Here is a 23,736-nt window from a genome sequence, read left to right on the forward strand (position 1 = left end):
CAGGGTCTGAACAAGTGATGTGGGAGAGAGTGTGTGAGTGTGAGAGAAGATGTGTGAGTGAATGAGAGTGTGAGAGCAAGTGACTGTGGGATTGTGACTGAGTCTAGGTGATATTATGAAATATAGTCTGACTAAGTGAGTGTGAGAGAGTTGAGGAAGTGTTTGTGGCAGAGAGTGTGTGAGGAAGTGAGCATTTTGATGGACAGTGAGTGAATGTGCATGAGACTCTGAGAGAGGCAGAGTCAGTAAATATACATTATATTACACCAACACTTGTTCATATCCAACCGCCTGTACCCACTTTCCCATTCTCACAGCTCTGACTTGAGGTCTCATCAAATTTCAATTCTTCAAACTAGCTCACAGGAAACTCTTGGTGAAGAACTGGTGTAGTGTTTGAGGCCTGTGTGATGAAATATTGAATGTAGAATATCTGAGTAGTCCTCTCTAGGGGATCACCATCCTCTTCATGATAGAAACCATATGCTCAAAATCCAGAAACATTGCTGGACTCATGTCTTGGATGTCAAATGTTACACCCCCCAGTCAGTGCAATGCCCATCATCAGCCTGGGGCTCAGGATGATCCTGATTCATAATAAGCCTCCGAGTTAGTAAACCTGACTGTCACAGCTTTGCTCAGCATCTGTGACCTCTGTGTGAGGTGTTCTGTTGCTATTAAGTAACAAGTGTGACTGTCACTATATTGGTGGTGCTTGTGGCGGAGGTTGGTGATGTGCATTCTCTGGATCTTGCCTTCCTTCTCCGGAGGTGAATTCTTTGTTAACAGTGAGGGGTTTTGGCTTGTGACCACCTGCAGTGGAGTACTCAAAGAAAACCACTAAAGCTCAGTATACTTTGTTTCCACATCACAGTTGCACTTGCATTTCCTGTATGCTTTTATCTCAAAACCAAGTTGGAACATTTTTACTGTGGTGCCTGGCCGCTCCTGCTGTGCTGTCTGTACAATAGTCCAGTTCCTTGCAAGTTTCAGACCTTCCTCCTTAGCTGGGTCAAAGTCTTCATCTCGGCACATATCCATCCATTTTGACCTTCTCCTTGTCATTATCAGATAATTTTTCTGACAGAATAAAGTGGAGAATTAGTACCATCTCATTTGACAGCTAACTCCTTCACCTGTTTGCATCCCCATCGGCATACTGGCCCAACATTGTAAGTAGTACTCAATTCACCTATAGCACTTGCTTGGCCAACAAAACCATCATATGCTTTGTTCTCAAGTGTCATGCAGTACTGAGGGTGTGCTTGCAATCCCTCTCTTAGCCTTGGCCTCCACACACGCAGATACATTAGTTGTTGCTCTCATTCGACTTGGTTGCTGAAGTACCACTAATTCTGAAGAATTCAACGAGGTTACTGACCCATTTGAGACATTGGACGGAGGAGCAATTATGTACCTCACTATGCTAACCTCTGCTCTAATCTCTGTCCGGGCTTCATTGGTCTGGAGGGAGTGCCTCCTTTTGCCATCACTCAGGAATTGCACTTGCTACCCTTCATGGTTGGCCTAGAGTAGGGACTGGGAGGAGGCATCACTAAACTGTGGAGCCTCTCATCTTCTTACTAGGTTGTGATCTCTATTGATATTTATTGTAATGAAATTTGAAATTCAAGTTAATGGATGTTTAAGCACAACTAAAAACAGACTTCTTAGATACACTTTACGCTCTCCTTTACATGTTTATTCAAGGTTCCCAGAAGTAATCCAGAATGATTCCTAACCCTGAAGATTTACTTCCCATTTTTTCCTTTCCTGTCTGGAAATATTTAACTCCAAAACTGTAATTTCAAGTATGTGCTTTCCTGTTACTTTTCTTAGCTTGACAAAATATTCAGTATCATTTAACTCTGTATAAATTTGGTCTTTCCAATCTGATCTCCCAGTTTGTGAACAGCTGTGTCCAGCCTCTGATGGCTGCTTTCCTTTTCATGGACCCAGGCAGACTAACCTGTCTATGATGTTCAATAATATTTTAGGAAGACCTGTAATCTGGTATCAGCTGTCTTTTCCCCACTCAAAACCAATCACTGTAGCAATCTGAATTACATGGACCTTGAATCCAGATAGAAATGCCAATTAGCTCTTCTTGGGACCCTTACTCTGTTTGATCTTGGAAGCAATGGACAATTTAAAGCACAACTTTATAACCTGATATTCACAACACTTTTTTTTCTGGGACTTTGGAGACTCATAGTCTATCCATTGTCAACACATAGGCTTCTGCCATTACTTTCAAGTGTAAATTCTTTGCACCTTCTTCATAACAAAACAATATGGCCCCCTTCAATTTCTAACAATTAACCCACCCCAGTTTGCTATAAAGCAGACTTCAAAGTAGGTCATATGACCCTTTTTTTTTACCCCAGCTTAGAGATAGTTCCAAAGTATAACTATCTTATAGACATAATTGCATCAGGTATCAAATATTGTTCCATAAGCAGAAAAAATGAGGAATCAGGAGATCAATAGAGTTTAGGATAAAGGAGTGTATCTGAGATAATGGGAACTGCAGATGCTGGAGAATCCGCGATAACAAAGTGTGGAGCTGGATGAACACAGCAGGCCAAGCAGCATCTTAGGAGCACAAAAGCTGACGTTTCAAGCCTAGACCCTTCATCAGAAAAGCTTTGTTATCTAGGCTAGAGGTATGATGGGCTTTAAAGCAAAATTGGTACAATGGGAATCCAGATTGATGCACAAATAAAAAGGCTTCCTTACATTTGCTCTTGCTTCTCGGTGTTTGGAGTTATTGCCAACATTCTCTGAATACTTGTCCAGGTGAGTATTTTACAGCCCAAATAGACTTTCATGTGATTCAGGTAATGGTGGATTGGTCAGGCTTCACTTTGTTGCTTCCTACCCTGTAAAACCTGTATTCCACCGACAGTTATATACTTAGCACCAGGTAAAGTAGGCGTGACCTGTTGATAATGAAATCGTAGAGATGTTTGTTATACGTCATTGCTGGAGGACACCAAGTAATTCTTTCTGTCAATTCCCACCAGTCCATTCCACATTTGATGGAACATGGTCAGTTAGTTTTTCTCTCTCCCTTGCTATAATGATTCCCATTCCAAAGCTTTGATAAAAAAAATGTGACGCTGTATTCCCCACATTGATTTGTACAAGATCAATTACTCGTCTTTGGATCATTTCAATCTTGTTTATTATTCTCGCCATATAACAATCCCACACACAACTTCCATACTCCCAGATTGAATGAATGAATACAGAAATTGCTGAAGAAATTCAGCAGGTCGGGCAGCATCTGTGGAGAGAAAGCAGCATGTTCTGTTCTCATTTTTTTCCAGCTGATTTTGAATGAGTTATAAAATAGCCCTCTTGCCAATTTTTGAAACATATAGTTAATAGCTTGAAGTATATATCAAATGGTAGCAATTTACTTATTGCAGCATTAACCATTTCTACCATATAATTATTGTCATTGGAGATGGGTGGAGGTAATGTTTTCACTTCTGTCACTTATAGAATCATAGAATCATATGGCATATAGTACAGCCCATCAAGTCTGTACTACCAAAATATGCTATTTTCTACAGTGGTCCCACTTTCCCATTCTAGGCCTATAGTTTTGAATGTTGACGCTTCAAGTGCTCATCCAAGTATTTTTTAAATAAGTGTGAGGTTTCCCATCTTAACTGCCCTCACAGGTAGAGCATTCCAGAGCCCCACCTCCCTCTGGATGAAAAAGCTTTTCCTCAAATCCCCTCCAAACCTCTGGCTGTTCACTTTAAAATAATGGCCCTTGTTCTTGACCCATCAACTCCTGTTTTCTATTTCACCCTGTCTGTGCCCTTTAACATTTTATACAATTCTATCGGTTTCCCCCTCGGTTTCCTCTATCCCAAAGAAAACAACTTGAGCTTATCCAGCTTCCCTTCACAGACAACATCCTGGTGAATCTCCTTTGCACTCCCATCCAGTGCAGTCCCATTCTTCCTGTAGTATAGTGACCAGAGCTGCACACAGCACACCACCTGTGGCCTAAACATAGTTCTGTATAGCTCCAACATGACATAACTGTTCTTATAAACTCAGCCACAACTACCTTATTAACTTTTCCTGCTACCTTTAGGCATCTGTGGACAGCACCCCGAGGTTCCTCTGTTCCTCTGATCTTCTCAGTGTCTTATAATTCATTGAGTACTCCTTTGTCTTGTTCCTTCTTCCAAAGTGCATTACTTCATATTTATCAGGTTTAAATTCCATATGCCATTGTTCTTCCCATCTGACCAATCCATTTATATTCTCTGGTAACCTAATACCTTTCTCTTCAGTGCCAACACCTGAACAATTAGTCTGTATGCAAATAACATCTTTAAAAAATACCGGATGAATTTCCACAAAACTTGGAATATAGGAAGTGAGTGGTCCAAGGAAGAAACCATTAGCTTTAATGAAGATGTGGATCCTGATTTACATTTTTAAAGATTTGTTAACATTGCTAGACAGGGTAAAATAACTTTATTGGGTTGCCATGTTGAGATTGTTGCTGATTTTGTGAGAATGTTGTGGATTGTCTCAGAAGCTTTGGTGGGATTTGTTATGATTGTCAAAATATGAGCAGCCTTTCAGAGCAGCTTCGTGAATATGGATTGGCACAAGGCTTTCTCTGTAAAATAGAGTCTCTTAATAAAAACACATCTTTTTCAATTTTGTAGGTGCAGAGCAATATCAAGTCAGGAAAAGCCACAAGAAAGGGCTGTGTAGTAATATTAAGATAATACAGTATGGCACATGAATATGATCTACTAGATGTTCTCTTCACGTGTTTATTCACTGCATTTCAAGTCTTCTATCTACCTAAGAGCAGCCATTGCACGTCTGAACATAATTCATTATGTAAAGCATTTTAAGAGCTTTAATGTCATTATTAACTATGTATAGAGGATAAAAGTGAAAATGATATGACTTTGCCACTTCCTTCAAAAATTTTACAGCCAATCAAAAGTGACTTATTTCTACTGCATCCTAGTAAAGCTGCTCCCATGTGGTCGGACAGCATAGTGAAAAAAGCCAAACTAATGAACGCAAAATCGACAAAGCTGTAATCTGACCGTGTAGAAAGTATTCTTCTGTATTTAGGCACTTTGGGATGAATCAAGAGTCTATTCCCTTTGTACACATTTTTTTAAGCATGATGAACCTGCCATAAATTGGGGGATTCATGACCTAGACTAATTAACTGTACTTAATTTCCATTGGTCCACACCAATTGTTACATTTCATGGCAATTTTTTTCTTTTTCGTTCATTCACATTTAGTGCAGAGAATAAATCCACACACCCTCTCCCTCTCCTTTTAGCCCAACTAATCATCACCTGAACCATCAGAATTGGCAATGTGCTGCTCCACCACTGCCAGTGATCCAGTTAGCCACATTTGGGGAAATTTTCAACATAGTCAACTGCTGGGGCAAACAATTTAATTTGTTTGTCCCTCTTTGAGGAGATGCATTCCACCTATCTACTTGCCTTCTCTTGCAATATTGAACCAATTGATCCTAATGGAGCACAGACTAAACCCTGTGTTCTTCTGCTCCATCACGCAGTGCACAGCACCTTATATTCTTGCAATTTTAAGGTACGACAGCTTCAGTTTTTGGATTACCTCTCAATAGTTGTCTTTTCATTTAATTTTCGCTTGATTTGTGGGAAGAATTGAATTATAATTGAATTACATAATCAATAGCCTTGCACAGATCCAACTATATTCAATGTAAAATGTTCCAAGGAAACCTAAATGCTGCTGGACCTCATCAAGTCTAGAATTATTGGGATAACAATGTTCCTTGGTCTTAACCTGGCATATGCTTTTACCTGCTCTACTGGGAGGATTGACAAAACGCTTTAGATCAAAATCCACGATGGCCCAAATCTTTGGTATTTATCCACATTTCAGCCTGAAGAACAAACATTTATCTTGATCAAAAGTCAAATGCCATGAGAATAGAATGTACTATTGGGTATTCTTTCTATTATTAACACCTGACTTATTGTGGCTAGCTATGGAGGTTGTCCCTAGTTTAGAATTTGATGTAAAAACTGGAAAAAACTGTGGATTCTGTAAATCAGGAACAAAAACAAAGTTGCTGGAGAAGCTCAGCAAGTCTGGCAGCATCTGTGAAGTTAAAAACAGAGTTAATGTTTCGAGTCCAGTGACCCTTCCTTAGAACAGTTCTGAGGAAGGATCACTGGACCCAAAACGTTAACTCTGTTTCTAACTTCACAGATGCTGACAGACTTGCTGAGCTTCTCCAGAAACTTTGTTTTTGTTAGAGTTTGATGTAATGGATTTATGTACATCTGGCAGGTGGACTTATAGCTAGAACTCAAAGGTTTTGATGCATTGTGCCATGCCCACTTAATTGCTGAACTGGGAAAAGAACCATGTTATAAGCTTTCAATAGTTATCCAAGGGGTTGGAATTATCGCTTGGGGCTGCTTATGATACAGTAGTCCTGGGCAGTAGACCGTAACACAAGTCATGCAACATAAATCAGAAAAAAAACTATTCCCAGCATCTCAGTGAGCAGAGACAGTCTGAAGAATACCTTTGCTGATTTTAATGATAGATTTACTTAATAACTTTTTGCCATTAATGCTTCACCTAAACTTGGGCAAAAGATTTCACTGTGAAGACTTCACACCTCAGCCACTAGCTGCGCAGAGCTATTTGTTTCACAGTTTTTTTAAAAGAAGGCCCCGCAATGAATGACTACGAAGTTCCCTCGGTCTTTTCCTGTGCAAAGTCCAAGCATAAAGGGGGTGCTTTTGCAGTCTTATAGATCCATTTTATCTAAGGTTGGCTAGTTTCCTTTTGTCACCTGCATACAAATAAATAAAACATTCATTGAACTTAACTTTGGTTTAGAAATTAGATTTTCAAAGCTAATTTATGATTTATCCCTTGACATATTTTGTTAGTATTGTTTAGTAATGGGAAATTAAGCATTTAATTTAAATTTAGAGATGCAATTAATTTCAGAGAAAACACAGCAATCACCTGTTTCTTGTTTCCTCTGTTCCATTTATGATATCTAACCCTTTGTGATTAAAAGTAAACAAAAATTGTCAGAAATATTATGCTAGAAAAGACAAATTCATCCAGATAAATACTTGTAATCTTCCTTTCCTTTATTTGCTGAACTTTGTATGAAATTTATTTTAATTTGTAGAACAAGAAGAGCTAAAGGCAATTAATTTTTATGTGGTTTTGTGTCTAGTTTAGTTTTGAAGCTGTCGTCCATACATCACATTGTTATCTTACAACTCGAATAATAGCACAGATAATGTGTGTGCAGGGTTGTACTAAATGAATGGTTTCCATTCCCACAGATCTGTAACGTAAACTCCTGAAATGTCTGAGACACAAAAGTACTTGGTTTCATATGACTCTGAGGAAATACATGAGCTGGATGGTTGACGTAAGAAATCACAACCAGACTCTCTGCATTTGGGACAGGCATCAAGTGCTGTTCTCCCAAAAGCACGAAGTCCTGTACAACGTTTGTCTAATCCGATAACTGCTAGTCCATTGGAAATGTCTGAGGATATGCAACGAGGCAATATTTTACCAATTAATGACGGTAACTCTCTGGTACCAACTGAAGTTACAAAATCGGATTCTCTAAGAAAGAGTAAGAAAATAGACAAGGGACTTGCAACAAGTAACAAAAAATTGATGGGAGGCAAAGTATCGCATGAAACACATGGTAGAAAACGGGATGTCTTCAAATCAGCAATAGCTCCAATTGCTGGTACTGCTGCAGCTCTGTCTATGTCAAAGAGGCCTAATCCACCACCAAAGCCTTTTTTATCAAAACCCTTTGCTACAGTGAAGGCTTTTACACAAAAAGCACCTCCTTCTGTTCCTGAAAAAGAAGTTTCTGTTTTGAGTGTAAAATTGCATGATCATAAACTTAAAACCAGCAGTAAAAGTAATGTAAGAAGTAGCACCCTTGCTACAGATGTGACCAAACAAAATAATAAAAATGAAAATTTCAACAAATCTCCTTCACTAACAGAACAAATATCATCAGATTCTACAGGTGACCAAATCGATAAGGAAGATAATGCTCATTCCATTCATTCTCAAGGTGTGAGGTCTGCTTCAGAACTGCTAGAAGAGGCTAAATATCTAGCAACGCCAGACGCACCAAAAATATTTGAAAGAAACTTCCAGCAGAGCAAGCCGGAGCAGTCTGTGACTGCAGCACAGCAAACATTTACGGCTAAGGCAAAATCTGTTGATGAAATCATTGCTTCACTGCGGTCTGGTAGACACACCACCTCCCAGTCTGCTGCAGACCAGAAGATCAAAGGACTCTTGGAGAGAGTGTTTGGCTACAGTCAAAGCAGTAAAAGTGAGGTAGGTGAACCATAACGGAATGATACTTTCTATTAGCTGAAAGTTGAATGTCATGAAAAATGTAATTTCCCAAAATTACAGCAGAGTTTGTTGTTACAACATACCAGACAAAACCAAGAGTTGAAAGAAGTGATGAACCTTGATGTGGCACGTTAAGTTTTTTTTTGAATGTATTATATTGTATATGACCAATTGCACAAGTGCAGTGTTACATAAGACTTAAGTATTAATATTTAGCTTTTTTGATTAAGATATTGTCACCGTGGATAATTAACTAGGAAATTTTAGATGTGAAATATGGCTAAAATTCAATGGAATACATTAACTTTGTAAAAACACTGAAGGATGAGAGCAGCTGACCCAGTTATGTCAGAGAAAACACAAGAAATCTGAAAAGTGATTCTGTAGGTCACACAAGAAAATGGAGTGCAATATGGGAAGCAATAAGTATAGGAGGAATATTATCGTGGACAGTTAGGTCAGTTAGGTGTCAAAATTCAAAAGATTTTAACCCTGATCCCTCCCACCCACTTCTATGTTTTTCAGGACTGGGAAAAGGGGTCTAATAACTGAAGTGAGGTGCAGATAGCTTCTGTAGAAAATGAGTATGTTCACAGCATTGCTAGACGGAGTGGGAATACTTCCTTCCAGTCCTCCATCCAACTTGGGACTGTATCAGGACTCCTGATATTGGCAATTAAAATCCCACGTGCTCACCACTGTTCCATTATAATTGGGCCCTCATGCAGCGAGGGATCTGGATGGAACCTACTGGGTCCTCCAGCTGGATTTACAATTCCCACCTGAGATATCACATCTCCCATTCTCCCCTTCCTCTCTGCATTCATAACCCACAAATGCTTGGAACCAGGCTTATTGATTTGTTTTACTATAAAGTAGGTAATGGCCCATGCATTAGAATTATAAATAAAAGGTGTAAAATAATCTTCAGGGAAACAGGTGCTAATAGAACAAAAGGGATGGGACAATTGATATTTACTACATATATATTTGGTGCCATGTGGCAACGTCAGGATGTTTAGTGTGTCTTTGGTGACTAAATGTGCATGAAATGCCTTCGGAGGCTTAAGCTTAGCTTTTCTGAACTTGAACAATGGTTGCTGCCATTGGAGGGCATGTAGCTGAGTGAAATTTTCCTGGTTAGCACACCTCATGTGGTGTACATCCTGGACCCACAAAGAGCCCAGAAAATATCAAGTGAGTGGCTGTTCTGCAAAACAGAAAGAAGATACAAGTGCCTCAGGAACCTTCCACAAGTGTGGTGCTCCTTAGTCGTTGTATACCAAATGGCTACATGGGCAGGGAATGGCAAAATGTGGACATGTTGTTATTGTAGGGGATTTCCAAAGGAGAGATAGGCATTTCTGCAGCTGGTTGTTGGCCTTGCCTCCTTGACACAAGGGTGGAAGATACCCCTAAATCAGCGCAGAATGTCCTGGTGGGAGGATGGGTTCAGACAGGTGTCATGGTTGATTTTGGAAAGAAGTATTAATAAGCAACAGTCAGTGTGGATTTGTTAAATGCATATTTGTAACTGGCTAACTTGAATCAGTACACAATTGAATTGAACTTGGTCATCCCAATGGTGGTGAAGTTAGTGCCGATTATCTCACAATAGACCAGCCCTTGTTGAAGGTGAACTGTTTCTTGTGCAACTTGTGAGCCACACAACGTCACTCCATCACCTCTCATATAATAATGTTCTATGCTGAATGCAGTGATAAGTTAAACTTTTAACATGGCCTGTTTGGAAGGCTAGAGGGGCATAGAATGCATTCACTTATTGATGACAATCACTAAATTTCTGCACATCCTAAGCCTGAATATGGGTGGATGGTGGCAACATTTCCCTCATCGTTAATGTGTAGCATATCTGACTGTGTGGAGGAATGTGCTCAGCCTTCATCTTCAGGTAATGTCACTAATGATTGTTCTGAGATTTAAAAAATACACCCTTTCTCTCCTTCTCTTCTCATTTTAGTTAATTTTCACTGAAAGTCCTGGGTCTCACCACTAGTGGTAACTGTGACTGATTCCCTAAGAAGATAAATCAGGATCAGAGCTGATGACAAGCCCCAGAACAGCAGAAGACCACTGAGGAGGGGTTCAGGGTGAACAGGATTGCTAGCAGTTTTCAGCCCCCACTCCATTTTCCGATAAGACACAGTGCTAATTTAGGCTCTGTACACTCCAGGATACTGACTGAACTATGTCAAATCTTGATCAGAGATAATGGGAACTGCAGATGCTGGAGAATCCGCGATAACAAAGTGTGGAGCTGGATGAACACAGCAGGCCAAGCAGCATCTCAGGAGCACAAAAGCTGACATTTTGGGCCTCGACCCTTCATCAGAAAAGGGGGATGGGGAGACGATCCTGAATTAAATAGGAAGAGAGGGGGAGGCGGACTGAAGATGGATAGAGGACAAGATAGGTGGGGAGGTAGGGAGGGGATAGGTCAGTCCGGGTAGGACGGACAAGTGAAGGGGCGGGATGAGGTTAGTAGGTAGGAAATGAAGGTGTAGCTTGAGGTGGGAGAAGGGGATAGGTGAGAGGAAGAACAGGTTAGGCAGGCTGGGACGAGCTGGGCTGGTTTTGGGATCAATGTGGATTTCACCAGCTTCAAAATCTCCCCTCCCCCACTGCATCCCAAAACCAGCTGTTCTTCCTCTCACCTATCCCCTCCTCCCACCTCAAGCCATACCTCCATTTCCTACCTACTAACCTCATCCCGCCCCCTTCACCTGTCCGTCCTCCCTGGACTGACTTATCCCCTCCCTACCTCCCCACCCATACTCTTCTCTCCACCTATCTTATCCTGTACCCATCTTCAGTGCGCCTTCCCCTCTCTCCCTATTTATTTCAGAATCTTCTCCCCATCCCCCTTTTCTGATGAAGGGTCTAGGCCCGAAACATCAGCTTTTGCGCTTCTAAGATGCTGCTTGGCCTGCTGTGTTCATCCAGTCCACATTTTGTTATGTTGAATCTTGACGTGGGTCCTGAGAGCTAAAGGAATGTCAGGCCTCCTCTCCCAGCGGCTGTGAAGGTTAAAGCTATTCTGAACCTCTGGCTGTTTCTGGGCACTGATAGGAGACCTGTGTGGGAGCTCAATCATGAATTGCAAATACATCAGGACAGTGACTGATGCCACTTTGCAGTAGGAGTCAGAAACCAAGCTCATTTCGTCCAAGTGAACAGTGACACCAACTGTACACACACTGAGAGGGACATATTACAATGCTGCAAAATTAATCAATAGGAAGTGATTCTATTTCATTAATGTTCAGGAGATCTGTGAGCATCATTACCATTTTTTGGAGGTGTGTGCCACGGCCCATACATCCTGGAGCACTCTTGTGTACCTGGTGAGTTTGAGGGTCTGGGGTGTTACGAGGGACAAGGGTACCCACAGTTACCTTGGCTCATGAAGACATTGTGCAATGTCTTGCCTGATGTGAAGTTCAGATACACTGTTGCCCAGTCCTCAACGAGAGGCTATGGTCGAACAGACAATGGGGCTTGTGAAGTCTGCGCTTGCACTAGTCTAGGGGAAGGCCCTCTAGAATAGTCTAGACAGAGTATGCAGCTTCATCCTGGTATGCTGTTCCCTGTACATTTGGTGTGGGGGTGCTGTGTTGGACTGGTGTTGACAAAGTCAGTATCCCAAGAAGGAGGAAGATGTTGGGGAGGACGAAATTGTCATTGTCTATAACAGAGCTCAGCTGGGATGGGCACCATAAGCTAGACGGCTCCTCATTCAGACTAGCTTCCAACAGATGAGAGATGGGTGCAGCAGGTTATCGTGGACTGTAAAATATTGATTACGTGTAATGTGTATTCTGCTTTGCAATGATATGGTGAAAGCCCACCTCTATTGATTTTGTTTTTGTTTGCTCTGTTGTTTGGAAATAAAGGCCTTTGTCTGTATGGACATTGACTAGTTGCAACACTCCACTGGGCACTGGGGTAACACAGACTTAAAAGATTTTCAGATGGGACGTATTGAAGAACAATTAACGTATGTTGACTGGTGGTTAAACAACGACTAAACGACTATGGTGAGAGAATGTGGTTGTTTGTGTAAGGGTGTGTTAGTCATGCTAGCTATATGCCACGAGCAGCGTGGCTTTCTGCTTGCTGTGCCATGATGTTGCCAGTAACGTTGATTGCCAATCTTTCACAGATGGCATGGGTGCAAGGGATTTCAGTTACTCAGTGAATATCTGTTGAAAGGTGAGTTGTTCTGGGAACAGTAGGAAAATGGGGCCAGAAACGGATGTGACAGATGCCATAGGTGTGTTGTTAGTTGTTAATTAGGTGACTGTGGTAAGATACAGTGAGAAAACTCTCAAAGCTTCATAGCAGAAATCCTTCCAAATTACTGCACGCAACTTGGACTTGGCCAAAAAAAAAACAGTAAGATTCAGCCTGCAGTGTTTGCAATTCTCCAGTTCTTTGGCACCTCCCTTGACTCCAGTCCTGACTGAAAGCTTATGAACTGTGCCCCCGCAATCTCCAGTTTCACTTCCTGCAATATCTTTGGGTGGACATCCTCTGGTCCTGGAGCCATGTTAACTTAAGTATTGAGCATTGCTCAAAACAGTTTCCATATCAATTCTCGGTGACTTGAATTTCCTCCTCTGTCACTAAGACCACTTTGAATGCACCTACTTGGTAAAGATAGATGCAAACCATTCATTTAATACCCACTGTTGTCCTGTGTCTCCATGTGTAAATTCCCTGTTTAGTTGCTAATAGGCACTACACCTCCTTTTTCCACCATTTTACGTTTGAATATAGAACAGTACAGCATAGCACAGGAGCAGGCCCTTCAGCCCATCATGTCTGACCAAACATGATGCCATTTTTACATTACCCCATCTGCCATCTATTCTTTATTGCCTTTGCAAGATATTGGGATTTCCTTTTATGTTGGCTGTCTTTTCTCATAATCCCTCCTTGCTTCCTCTCCTCCCCTGTTAACTTTTGTGTGCTTCTCTGCTCTCAATTGCATTTGCTACCTGGTACCTGCCAGAAGCCTGCTTTCTTCTTTAATTTAATTTCTCTCCCCTTCTTCATTTGGGAACTCTGGATTTGTTTGCCCTATGTTTTCTTTGTAAGGGAATATACGTTGACTATGTGTGAACCATTTGTTATTTGAAACTAGTCCTGTTTTTCAGATTTCCTGCCAACCTTTTGATTCAGTCTATCTGGCCTAGCTCTTCCTTTCCCCACTGAAGTCAGCCATCTCCTAGTTAATTGATCTTACTCTGATTTTCTACAGTCATTTTCTATTGCCATCATTAAATTTATGATATGGTGATTACTGTTATTTGATGAAACAACAGAATAGCACCACCAGTATGGGAAATTTAGCATGGTCAATCCTCCTAGGCTGCACGTCTTTGGACTGTGGGACGACACCGGAGTGAACCCACACAAACACAGGGAAAATGTGCAAACTCCACACAGACAATCGCCCGAGGGTGGAATTGAACTCAGGCCCCTGGCACTGTGAGGAAGCAGTGCTAACTACTGAGCCACTGTGCCACCCTGAAAACTAGTGCCCAGAACTGGACTCATTACACCAGTGGAGGCCAAATCATTGGTTTATACGTTTTAATCATAACTTACTTATTTTTGAACTCTTTGTACCCATTTGTAATGTCCAAAATCTCAAAAGCTCAGTTAACTGCTTTCTTAGACTAGCCTGCTGCTTTCAATAATTTGTGCACAACCATATATTCTGTACTTCCTCCAGAATTGAATCCTTTAGTTCACTGAGTATTGCCTAAAAAGGACACATTTGTCAAGGCTTTTCATCCTGCATTCCTTAGGATATTTACAAGACTACCAAAGTAAAGGGAAAATTGCTTTACTTTCTAAGAATAAAGTGCTGAATTCTTGGCACTACTAAAATTCTAAACAGTAAAATGATTACCTTTATTTTATATTCCTATTCTTCATTCTTACTACTAAAATGTTGTATTTCCAATCTGTACATGTGAAAGGCCTGGCTTTTAATTTTTAGACCATACCTTATTGCCCTACTTGCCCAAACCAGCAGAAATATTTTATTTCATTTATCCGTTCTCCTTTATACCTTGGAAACTTTGGTCAAACCATTTCTCCACCGTCTAAATTCCAGTGAATACAGTTTTTTTAAAATCCTGGGACTTGGGCTTTGCACGCTGAGCCAACATTTATTGCTCGTCCTAGTTTCCCTTGGAAAAGTGGAAGTAAGGTTGTAATTTTTTACACATTTCTCCTCCCCAGGCATGGGCTGTTAGGTGGACGATGAATGCATAAAGTTGTGTTATATTAGAGGCTACTGTACCGAAAAACCTCCCTATCTCTGCTGATATTTACCACTGGGAGCTATGTGTCAGGTGGCCTCCTTCCCTTCGGTCAGTTGTGGCCTTTAAGTAAGCAATTAATCGCTACTTACCTGCCTCTGCTTACTGCTGCAGGGGGTCCACGTCGTGGCGGGGCAAGGTATACTCTTAAAGACTGTATGGTTTGGTGGGGATTTCTTCACATCAGACATCTGTAGCCCATGGAGGCCCTCTGTAGCAGAAAGGATCATCCCACTTGTCCCAACCTTCTGGCCTATTGATCACCATCTGTGTCCCTGCTACCATGGTGTATTCCACTTTCCTGAACTCTGGCCACCAGCAACTCTCCTGCCTGGGGACTAATTCATCAAAAACCGCTGCAGCAAGGGAATTCAATGTTTGTGAAATATTTGTGACAGAATGGAAGAAGATACTCTGAAATGTACCATGAGAATAAGGACTAAGCACTGTCCTAATTTTGTGAAACATGTGTTGGAATGCATTCTCAATTCATCAGAGTGGCTATAGTAACTCCAGAAATGCAATGTATATATATGCCAAAAAGACCACAGATTCCAGTAAAGATTTCAGAACAAAAGCTGGGTGACATTTCTGTTATATGAATGAATTGTCTACTGTTGGTGGCCAAAGGCTAAGATTGCTCAGAGACTACCAACAAAGCCAAAATTACCAGTTTCCAGACAGTGGCAAAAGCATAAGCACCTATTATGTCACATTGATAACATGAATGAAATGATGAAATACGCATAAACTTCGAAATGGTCAGCAATCATTGGAGGGGTTAAGTTTGAAAACTGTCTACTGAAAACAATGGGGCATGAGAAGACAGTATTCACAGCGGTATTAACCTACATGGACACTGAAATAAAATCAAAGTCTGTGGTAATTTCTATACATAAAATCAGTCTGAAAATCAAGTTTATTGCAGGAGATTTTGAATATGTCCATGACAATGGTTTGTTAGATAAGGATAGAGTGAAGTTGTGGATTGGTAATAATCTAATATCAGCATCCCAAAGGCCTAAAAATGAATGAAACTTGTTAGTATGGGACTTCTTCAGATGGCATAAAACCAATAAGTTGAAGAAGTCCCTGCAAATAAATAACAGCAAAATAATATATATCCAGTAGTCTATAATCTGTAGTTTAAGTTATGGATGAGTCCTCAACAAGACATTGAAGAACCACATTCATGCAGAATGTAATAGGTTGGTGGTTGATAGAGAAGGAACCTTCACAAAGAGAGGAAATGTGCATATTGTTCCATTTGATATTTCATGTAATTCCATCATCAAATCAGAGGATGGTATTGATGCACAAATAGGTCATTCAACAAATGCAAAATGTGCTATTCACTGAATAGGGAGAAGATAACTTGCTGTTGTGGGATGGTTCTGAAACTGGAAGTGTTAAACCTGATCCATCCTTACAATGATGCCATTGCTGAAGTGACTCAGAATTGTTTTAATGCAGCCTTTGTGTCAGGTGCAGAAGGCATTTTTAAAATTGTAAAGACCACCCTTTCTAGTTTTGTCTTTATAACTATGAACTGAAATGAAAGAAAAGAACTGTTTTAAAACTACGTACAGCTGTATGATTTGAAAGCAAGTAATTTGATACTCATCATGAACACAGTTTATACAGCTGTGGGTTATAACAGTATTGATTGACGGGCTGGGCCGAAGTGTTGTATTCAGATGGAGCATTTGTTGATGACAAAATTGATTGATTGATTTACTTATTAAAGGCCAGTTATTAATGACAAAGACCTTCTGCCTATAAACAGCATGTGTTTAGCTCTCAGGCGACTGATTAGTTCAGCTCAGAACAAGCGACAGAGAAACCATCAGCTCTGTACCAGTCAGAAGCTCTTTCTACATAAGCTGCATTAAACCTGAATAAAACCAATTTATTTTTCCTTCATCAGTTACTGTAAACTGTGATTTTTAATTGATAAATCAGAGACCCTTTTAGAAGTAAACCAGCTACGCTGTGACTCTTGCAAACCAGTGGAAGCATCTAGAGAATGACAAACATGAGAGGTTGAGTTGGTTCAGCCAGTACCCCTTGGAATTTAGAAGAATGAGAGGCAACCTTATTGAAAACCACAAGAATCTTAAGGGGCTTTATACGATGGATACAGAAAGGTTGCTTCCCTTGTGGTAGAGTCTAACACCAGAGGGCATTGTCTCTGATAAAAGGGGTTAAACATTTAATACGGAGATAAGGAGGAGTATTCTTTTCTCTCAGACATTGGTGAATCTGTGGAATTCTTTACCACAGAGGGCTGTTAAAGTTGGGTTATTAATAGACAGATTTTTAATCATTAAAGGACTGAAGGGTTACGACGAAAAGACAGGAAAGTGGAGTTGAGGATTATCAGATCAGCCATAATCTCATAGAATGGCAGAGTGGACTCAATAGGCTGAATGGCCTTCTTCTGCTTAGATCTTACGGTCTAAACGATAAGCAGCATTCTGACCAGTACTAAAATCATCAGATTCATCTTTGCAACCTTTGTGACCAGGAAACCATTGAATTTTTTCCACTTTTTCCCTCTACCCATAATCTATGATATTTTCTGTGTGTGTGTGTGCACGCGCGCGCGATAGGGGGCAGTGTGTGCGCGCATTGGGCAGCCATGTTTAATCAGTAATGCTATGTGCCAACAGTTCATAACTGTTTACATGTAGTTCAAATCTAATCACTTGAAATAAATAATAATTTTTGTTTAGTACAGAAACTTAGTCCGTGCTTTCTGTCAACCTGGGACTAAAAGTCAGGCAAATAGATGAATCTTTGTGTACCTTTTTAACCTTTAACTTTTATGATGATTCTAGAAATAACAAGCTTAATTTCCAGCAAGCTACATTAGTGAGTCATAGCAAAATGTTTTGATTATGGTTAAAGTTATTCTTATAGCATTAATTATTGATAAAATGTGTCATGTAAATTTAATTTGATTTACTGTTGATTATTTTTATCACTTTTCAAAATGATGACTACCTTCTTCAAAACCAATGATTCACATTTTACATTTAGTGTAAAAGTCAACTCGTTCTTTTGGAAGGATTTTCCAAGGCCTGAGGTCAATTTATATGCTGTGAACTGCAATATTTAAAACAAAAAAATTGGAGTGCTATAGAGAAATCCAGGTAGTAGGGCTAATTAGTAGCTTGTTAAGAGTATAGATACAGGCAACATGAGTCCAGTTACTCTTTCCATGCTCTATGAGTACCAAGTGTTGGCCATTTAAGGTCATTCCCATTTGAGGTTGGCAATTTTTCTACACTACACAGTAAACGTTTTTGAACAGATTTCATGTCCACATTTTTTTAATGAGAGCTCCATGTAATATTTAAATGAGAACTCTACATAATGCACACTCCAAATATTACTGTTTCCCCATATTAATACAAGTGGGGTTGGTTGGTTAGCTCAGTTGGTTCTGATGTTTGTCATCTATGGTGATGCCAATAGCATGGGTTCAATTCCTGTACTGGCTGAGGTTACCACAAAGAACTCTTCTCTTCAACCTTTCTCCTCGCCTGAAGCATAGTGACGCTCAGGTTAAGCTACCAGCAGTTATCTCTGTCTAATGAGAGTACCCCTATCGTCCAGTCAGACAATGGTAACTTTAACTTTACTTATGCAACTAGTTCCATTAGGTTTCAGGCATTCCTTCAGATCGTATTAGGTTAGACAGGCTGGAGAAGTTCACAAGTAGGGGGATACCTTCCTTGATCTTCAGATGTGAATGAAGTATGTGCACCTCAATTAAGGTTGCATGATAGGAAACCCAAACATTCAAAATATCTTGTTGTGTTTTTTGCCTCATTTTTGTTGCTCCTTGAATTCATGATACTGTGGGTGTACCTACACCAAACAGACTGGTTCAAATAGGTAGCCCACCACCAACCTCTTAAGGAAAGTTAAGAGAAAGCAACAAATACTGACCTTGCAAGCAAAACTGTCATTCTATGAATGAATAAAAATACATTTAAAGTGCTTGTTTAAAATTCTTGATTGAAGTACAAAATTGAACCTTCAAAATAGAACCATAATTTTATTTACCTGGCCTGTCAGTCTGTGGAGAATATAGAAACTTTCAGCCCAGGAAAGGAAAAGCTGGATATAACAGTCAAGTTCTAAGCAATTTAAAATTAAACATATATTCTCAATTTTATGATTTATATGCAGAAAAAATGCTTGAGCTATAGGATATCTGTTAGTTTTTGTAACATTGGTTGGTGGTCTCAGAATAGCAAATTGTAAAAACATGAAATACAGCATCTTGTTAAAATAATATGTGCAATTGGGTTGAAGTGCTGGTTGTCTAATGTGGAAGAGTAATCTGAATGTTAATCATTGGCAACAGTGAAGTTAATTCAGTTCTTTTGGATCTAAGGGGTCAATAGGGAAAATTATCACCAAATAAGTCAAATAATAAATGCAAAAAAAAGATCATTTTTAAAATTCTGTCATTTCACAGGTGAGGAATACTACTTTAACTGTTCCACCAGATAGAAGCATGGGAAGTAATTGTAAATTCACTGACATTATTGATGACACGTTTTGAGTATCATATTTTAGGTCAATCAGACAACATAGCTATATATGAATGAAATGTGAGGCTGGTACATTTTGCAGGCTTTTTAACTTTATTAAAATCTCATTTTGTTAAGCTTGAATATTTATTCTGCAATGGGCAAGAAAGAAAGATGTTAGTTTATGCACAGTCTTTACAGGAGAGCAGCTGTGCTTAAGCTGTTGATATGCTTTGCATTTGCAATATTTTTTACAGCAATGAGATTATGCATTTGGATTTAATATTTAGTTATGTCTATCGTACATTATATTTGGATTTAAACAATCAACTTCATCTATTTCTAAGCTTGGCCATAAATCATCTGTTTTTGTATGTCTTGTTTAAAGATCAGTTATGTTGCATTTTTTCACTCTTAACTGTAAATTAGATTCTATATTGCAAAAATTTGCCGTGCTGCATACAACAGATTTGAGATAACATTAAAATAATGCCTTTAAGCATTATCAATGTTGGAGTTTCTGAATCAGTCCAGAATAAAGCCTCCTGTGCCAAATACCCTGGCTGCCTGCCAACCAGGCAGTGGATCTGGCTGGATTTAGGTGCAACTATCTTACTTAGTCCTCATGGTTAAGATTGTCCCCAGATGCTGAGGCTATAATATTCACTTTGGGTGGCTGCAATACCATCCCTGCTCCTTGCGTTAAAATCAGGACTATGGTGCACACCCTGCCACCTGAGCATAAGTATGATCTGGCCTCATTCAAGAAGGAAATGTTAAATTTCAAGTTGTAGTGCCAATTGTTAATGCAAGATTTATTTTAAAACACTGTACCAGCAAATGTCTATTTTGTGTTGAAGATCCTGGCCACTTATCAAGTGACAAACTGCATGGGATTGCACGCTGATACTTAAAAGAGCAGACTGTGGAAAATTCAGGAAAGGTCTCTGTGTGTACTTCTAGCACAAAGTTGGTGCTGTCCGTACATGAACAGCTGAAGTCCAGGTTCACAGTTGGATTACGTTACAAAATTGTTCTTACTGAGATGGTGCCTAATGTGCAATTATCAGAATAAAAACAAATTGCCAATAATAGTTAAACGATCTTAATTGCAGCTTCATATTGAGTTTTGAATTAAAAATAAAACCAAGAATCTGGTGAAGATAAGGTTAAAATACACCGCATATTTGTGCTAACACAGTTGAGCACTGTGCTCGTATCAGTAACAACGAGAATTTTGAAGGTTTAAAAGATTTAATTTTTAGATAGTGGAAATGGGGAGAGGAACAAAGTGGTAATTCATGCGTTGAAGCAACCGAAAAGTATTACTATCGAACTGATTTACATTCATGGCTGTTGGTCGGGTTGGGCACAGATGCAAATTGAGCTTTAGGCTACTTGGCTGATATTATAATTGGGCGAATTTCTTGGCGAGAGCTGGCTAATGTCCTGTTGAAAATCTATGATGCTAAACTAAAATCAGTACAGATGAATAAAATTATCTGCTTGGAGTTCTCGTTGTGCTTATGTTTGTGACACTTTAATTTAATCATTTTAAGCTAGGGGCTGATGTAGAGAAGGTTGGTTTTAGTGCTTGTTTACATAATTGTAGTTAAGTAATCTTGATCATTAGATTGACAAAGTATTGGTTTCTGCTTAATAGAGTTTAGTTCCATTGAAATTTTTCGTGTTTGCTTGAGCAAGACTGAAAGTTTATTTCAGGGAAGAAATGTCTATTGTGTGTGTTTGACTGTGTGAAGTACAGTTCTTTTTACATGTGGAATTTTTGTAATCTGATTTCAGGAGAAACCTGCTTTTCTGTCTACTTTACACTCGAGAACAGCAAACTCGATTGCAAACAAAGCTAATGCCAAATAGCGGTAATAATGAAACTGAAGTTCCTGTTCATGTAATACTAAAATAAAAAGAACAGTAGCTTGTCTCCTGAAGCTAATGTTTGTAGCTTTACCTTTTTTCCATTACTCCTATACTAATTTTATAGCCAGGTTCCATAGACCATGAAAGGCCTATTTAGAGGCAGCATTATTAAATTAATTGAGTTTAGTTATCTATCATACCCGAGATTTTTCACTGTCCTCTCTAGATCTTGAACTGCAGGAAAGCCTTTTTATTCAGCTGTATACAGTTGTGTTACCCTGATTCTCATCCTGTTGCATATGCAAATATATTATGACTGTTGCTCCTAATTACATATTTGTTTCTGAAATACAATGTTCACATTCATAGTGAGAGAAATCTGTTTATGTCGTTCTGATTCTGGTGGTGTCACATGCTCACTTGTACAGACAACATCAGATGTATGGGTGCTGGCTGCTCCACAAAATTAACGTAAATTTTTGTGACACCATTAAATGTAATGTTATGTGAATTAATTTCTCCTTTTTTTTATATTTAAGAAACAAAGGATCCTTCATTGATTGCTTCACTTGCTTTTTTTCTTTCTGAGCTTATTTGGGCTGCACCAAACTGTGTGTCTTTGTTTTTTTCTAAGTGGTGGTGAATGTCAAATGCAGGGTTTACCCCCACCATTTTGAATAGGAAAGCCCACAGGTCATCTCTCTGTCAGGAACCTATGTGGTCATCTATGTGGGCTTTTTAACTGAATCATCTCTTTGGGTCAGCAATGTTTGTTCTGCCTGAAATTGTTGGCAAGGTTGATCAGAGGTGGGCATCCTTTCGGGCGATTGTAAGGTGGAACTATTGGCGAGAGGAGTGTTAGGAAGATTTGGAAGCCAGTGATGTGTCTGTCTTTCAGCGAACAACTCTCAACCATCCTGATCATTGCTCCTGATTGGCTTAGATCGAGGCCCTCGTCTGCCCCAAACTGTCCAGGGAGATCACTCCAATGAATTGGTCAAAAGGCATTAATTGACCAGTTAAGGGTCTAAGTTGGTAACAGGACACACTGAGGACTTAATTCTTGCATAGGCAAAAGGGTAATTGGTCTATTCCTGAATTCACTGCATCAGATTATCTTCTCCACTTCTTCTCAGGAGGAGAATTTGTATGAAGATGTGGTAACCTTTTTTAGCCCAGAAATGGGTTGCAAATGTCATATTTTTAGCCATCACTAAAACCATCTGCAATCGAGTTTTGAGAAGATTTGCAGCTCAGGTTGAGTTTCCGGATGTGAGTTTGCTCGCTGAGCTGGAAGGTTAGTTTTCAGACATTTCATCACCATTCTAGGTAAATCATCAGTGAGCCTCCGACGAAGCGCTGGTGTTATGTCCCGCTTTCTATTTATCTGTTTAGGTTTCCTTGGGTTGGTGATGTCATTTCCTACACGAGAATTCCTAGAAACATGGCATTCCAACCGGAACTCCATCAACAAACACATTGATTTGGAGCCAATCTACCATCCTCTGAGAAAAAGAACAGGAAATGACATCACCAACGCAGGAAATGACATCACCGACCCAAGGAAACCTAAACAGATAAATAGAAAGCAGGACATAACACCCGTGCTTTACCGGAGGCTCACTGTTGATGTTACCTAGAATGGTGACAAAACATCTGGGAACGAACCTTCTAGCTCAGTGAACCAGCTTACATCCGGAACAAAATAAAGACCCACTCTTTTGTGGACCAAGAAGAGGAGAGCGCTGTGTTGGAGGTGGAAGGAAGATGTTGGGTTGGCTGTGCACCCTTGCAACCAGTGGATTTTAATGCTGGCTTCGGCCTAACGCTGGTTCAGGGGAGCAGCCAACCTGCAACGATGGCTGCGGCGAGTGCTCGTGCCCCGGGTCAGGGGGTCCGGAACACTATCCGTGTTTCTGTGAAGAAGGTGGATGAAGGTGCACCTGTGGACCTCACCTTCTTCGTGAAGAGGGTCCTGTTGGACTGTTGTGTGTTCACTGCTGCGGACATTTACTGCCTGCAGGATTTTCCTGGAGGAGTTTTTTACGATGTAACCTTCAGGAGTACCAAGCTTTTGTGAGTGCTTCCTGGAGGTTTTCAAGGAGAAAGGAGGTGAGGGCCCCCTCTCCGTACTGACCGCTGTCCCGCTGTTTGTGATGCCAGCACAGAGGAGCCGTATGGTGACTGTACACATGTACAACCCGCATGTGCCAGCAGTTGATGTCCTGACCTTCCTCGGAAGGTGCGTGAAGGTGGAAGGGGACCTAACCAACATCATGGACCCCTTTGGGATCTGGACCAGTAAGAGGCAGGTCAGGGTGACGCTGAGGACGGGCTCGGATGGAAACATTGTACACCCACCGCCCAGCTTCGTGATTGGCGGGAGCAAGGGCTACCTGACCTACACAGGGCAACCTAAAGTCTGCCATGCCTGTGGTAGGTCAGGTCACGTGGCGGCTGACTGCAAAGCCACCATCTGCAGGAACTGCAGGGAGGAGGGACACCTTGCAAAGGATTGCCCA

The 23,736-nt window shown here is 40.3% G+C and overlaps 1 protein-coding gene across 3 annotated transcripts in view; it reads left to right on the forward strand.

Moving 5' to 3' along the window:
* Window positions 1–23,736, forward strand: part of ttc6 (tetratricopeptide repeat domain 6) — a 219,341-nt gene that overhangs the window by 19,079 nt on the left and 176,526 nt on the right. For all 3 annotated transcript variants that reach the window (XM_048537047.2, XM_059649195.1, XM_059649196.1), the window contains exon 2: window positions 7,380–8,412. In XM_048537047.2, coding sequence (XP_048393004.2) covers window positions 7,585–8,412 — 828 coding nt within the window. In that variant the 5' untranslated portion in view covers window positions 7,380–7,584. The remainder of the gene's footprint in view (window positions 1–7,379; window positions 8,413–23,736) is intronic.

Source organism: Stegostoma tigrinum, chromosome 10, assembly GCF_030684315.1.
Source record: "Stegostoma tigrinum isolate sSteTig4 chromosome 10, sSteTig4.hap1, whole genome shotgun sequence".
NCBI classification, from domain to species: domain Eukaryota; kingdom Metazoa; phylum Chordata; class Chondrichthyes; order Orectolobiformes; family Stegostomatidae; genus Stegostoma; species Stegostoma tigrinum.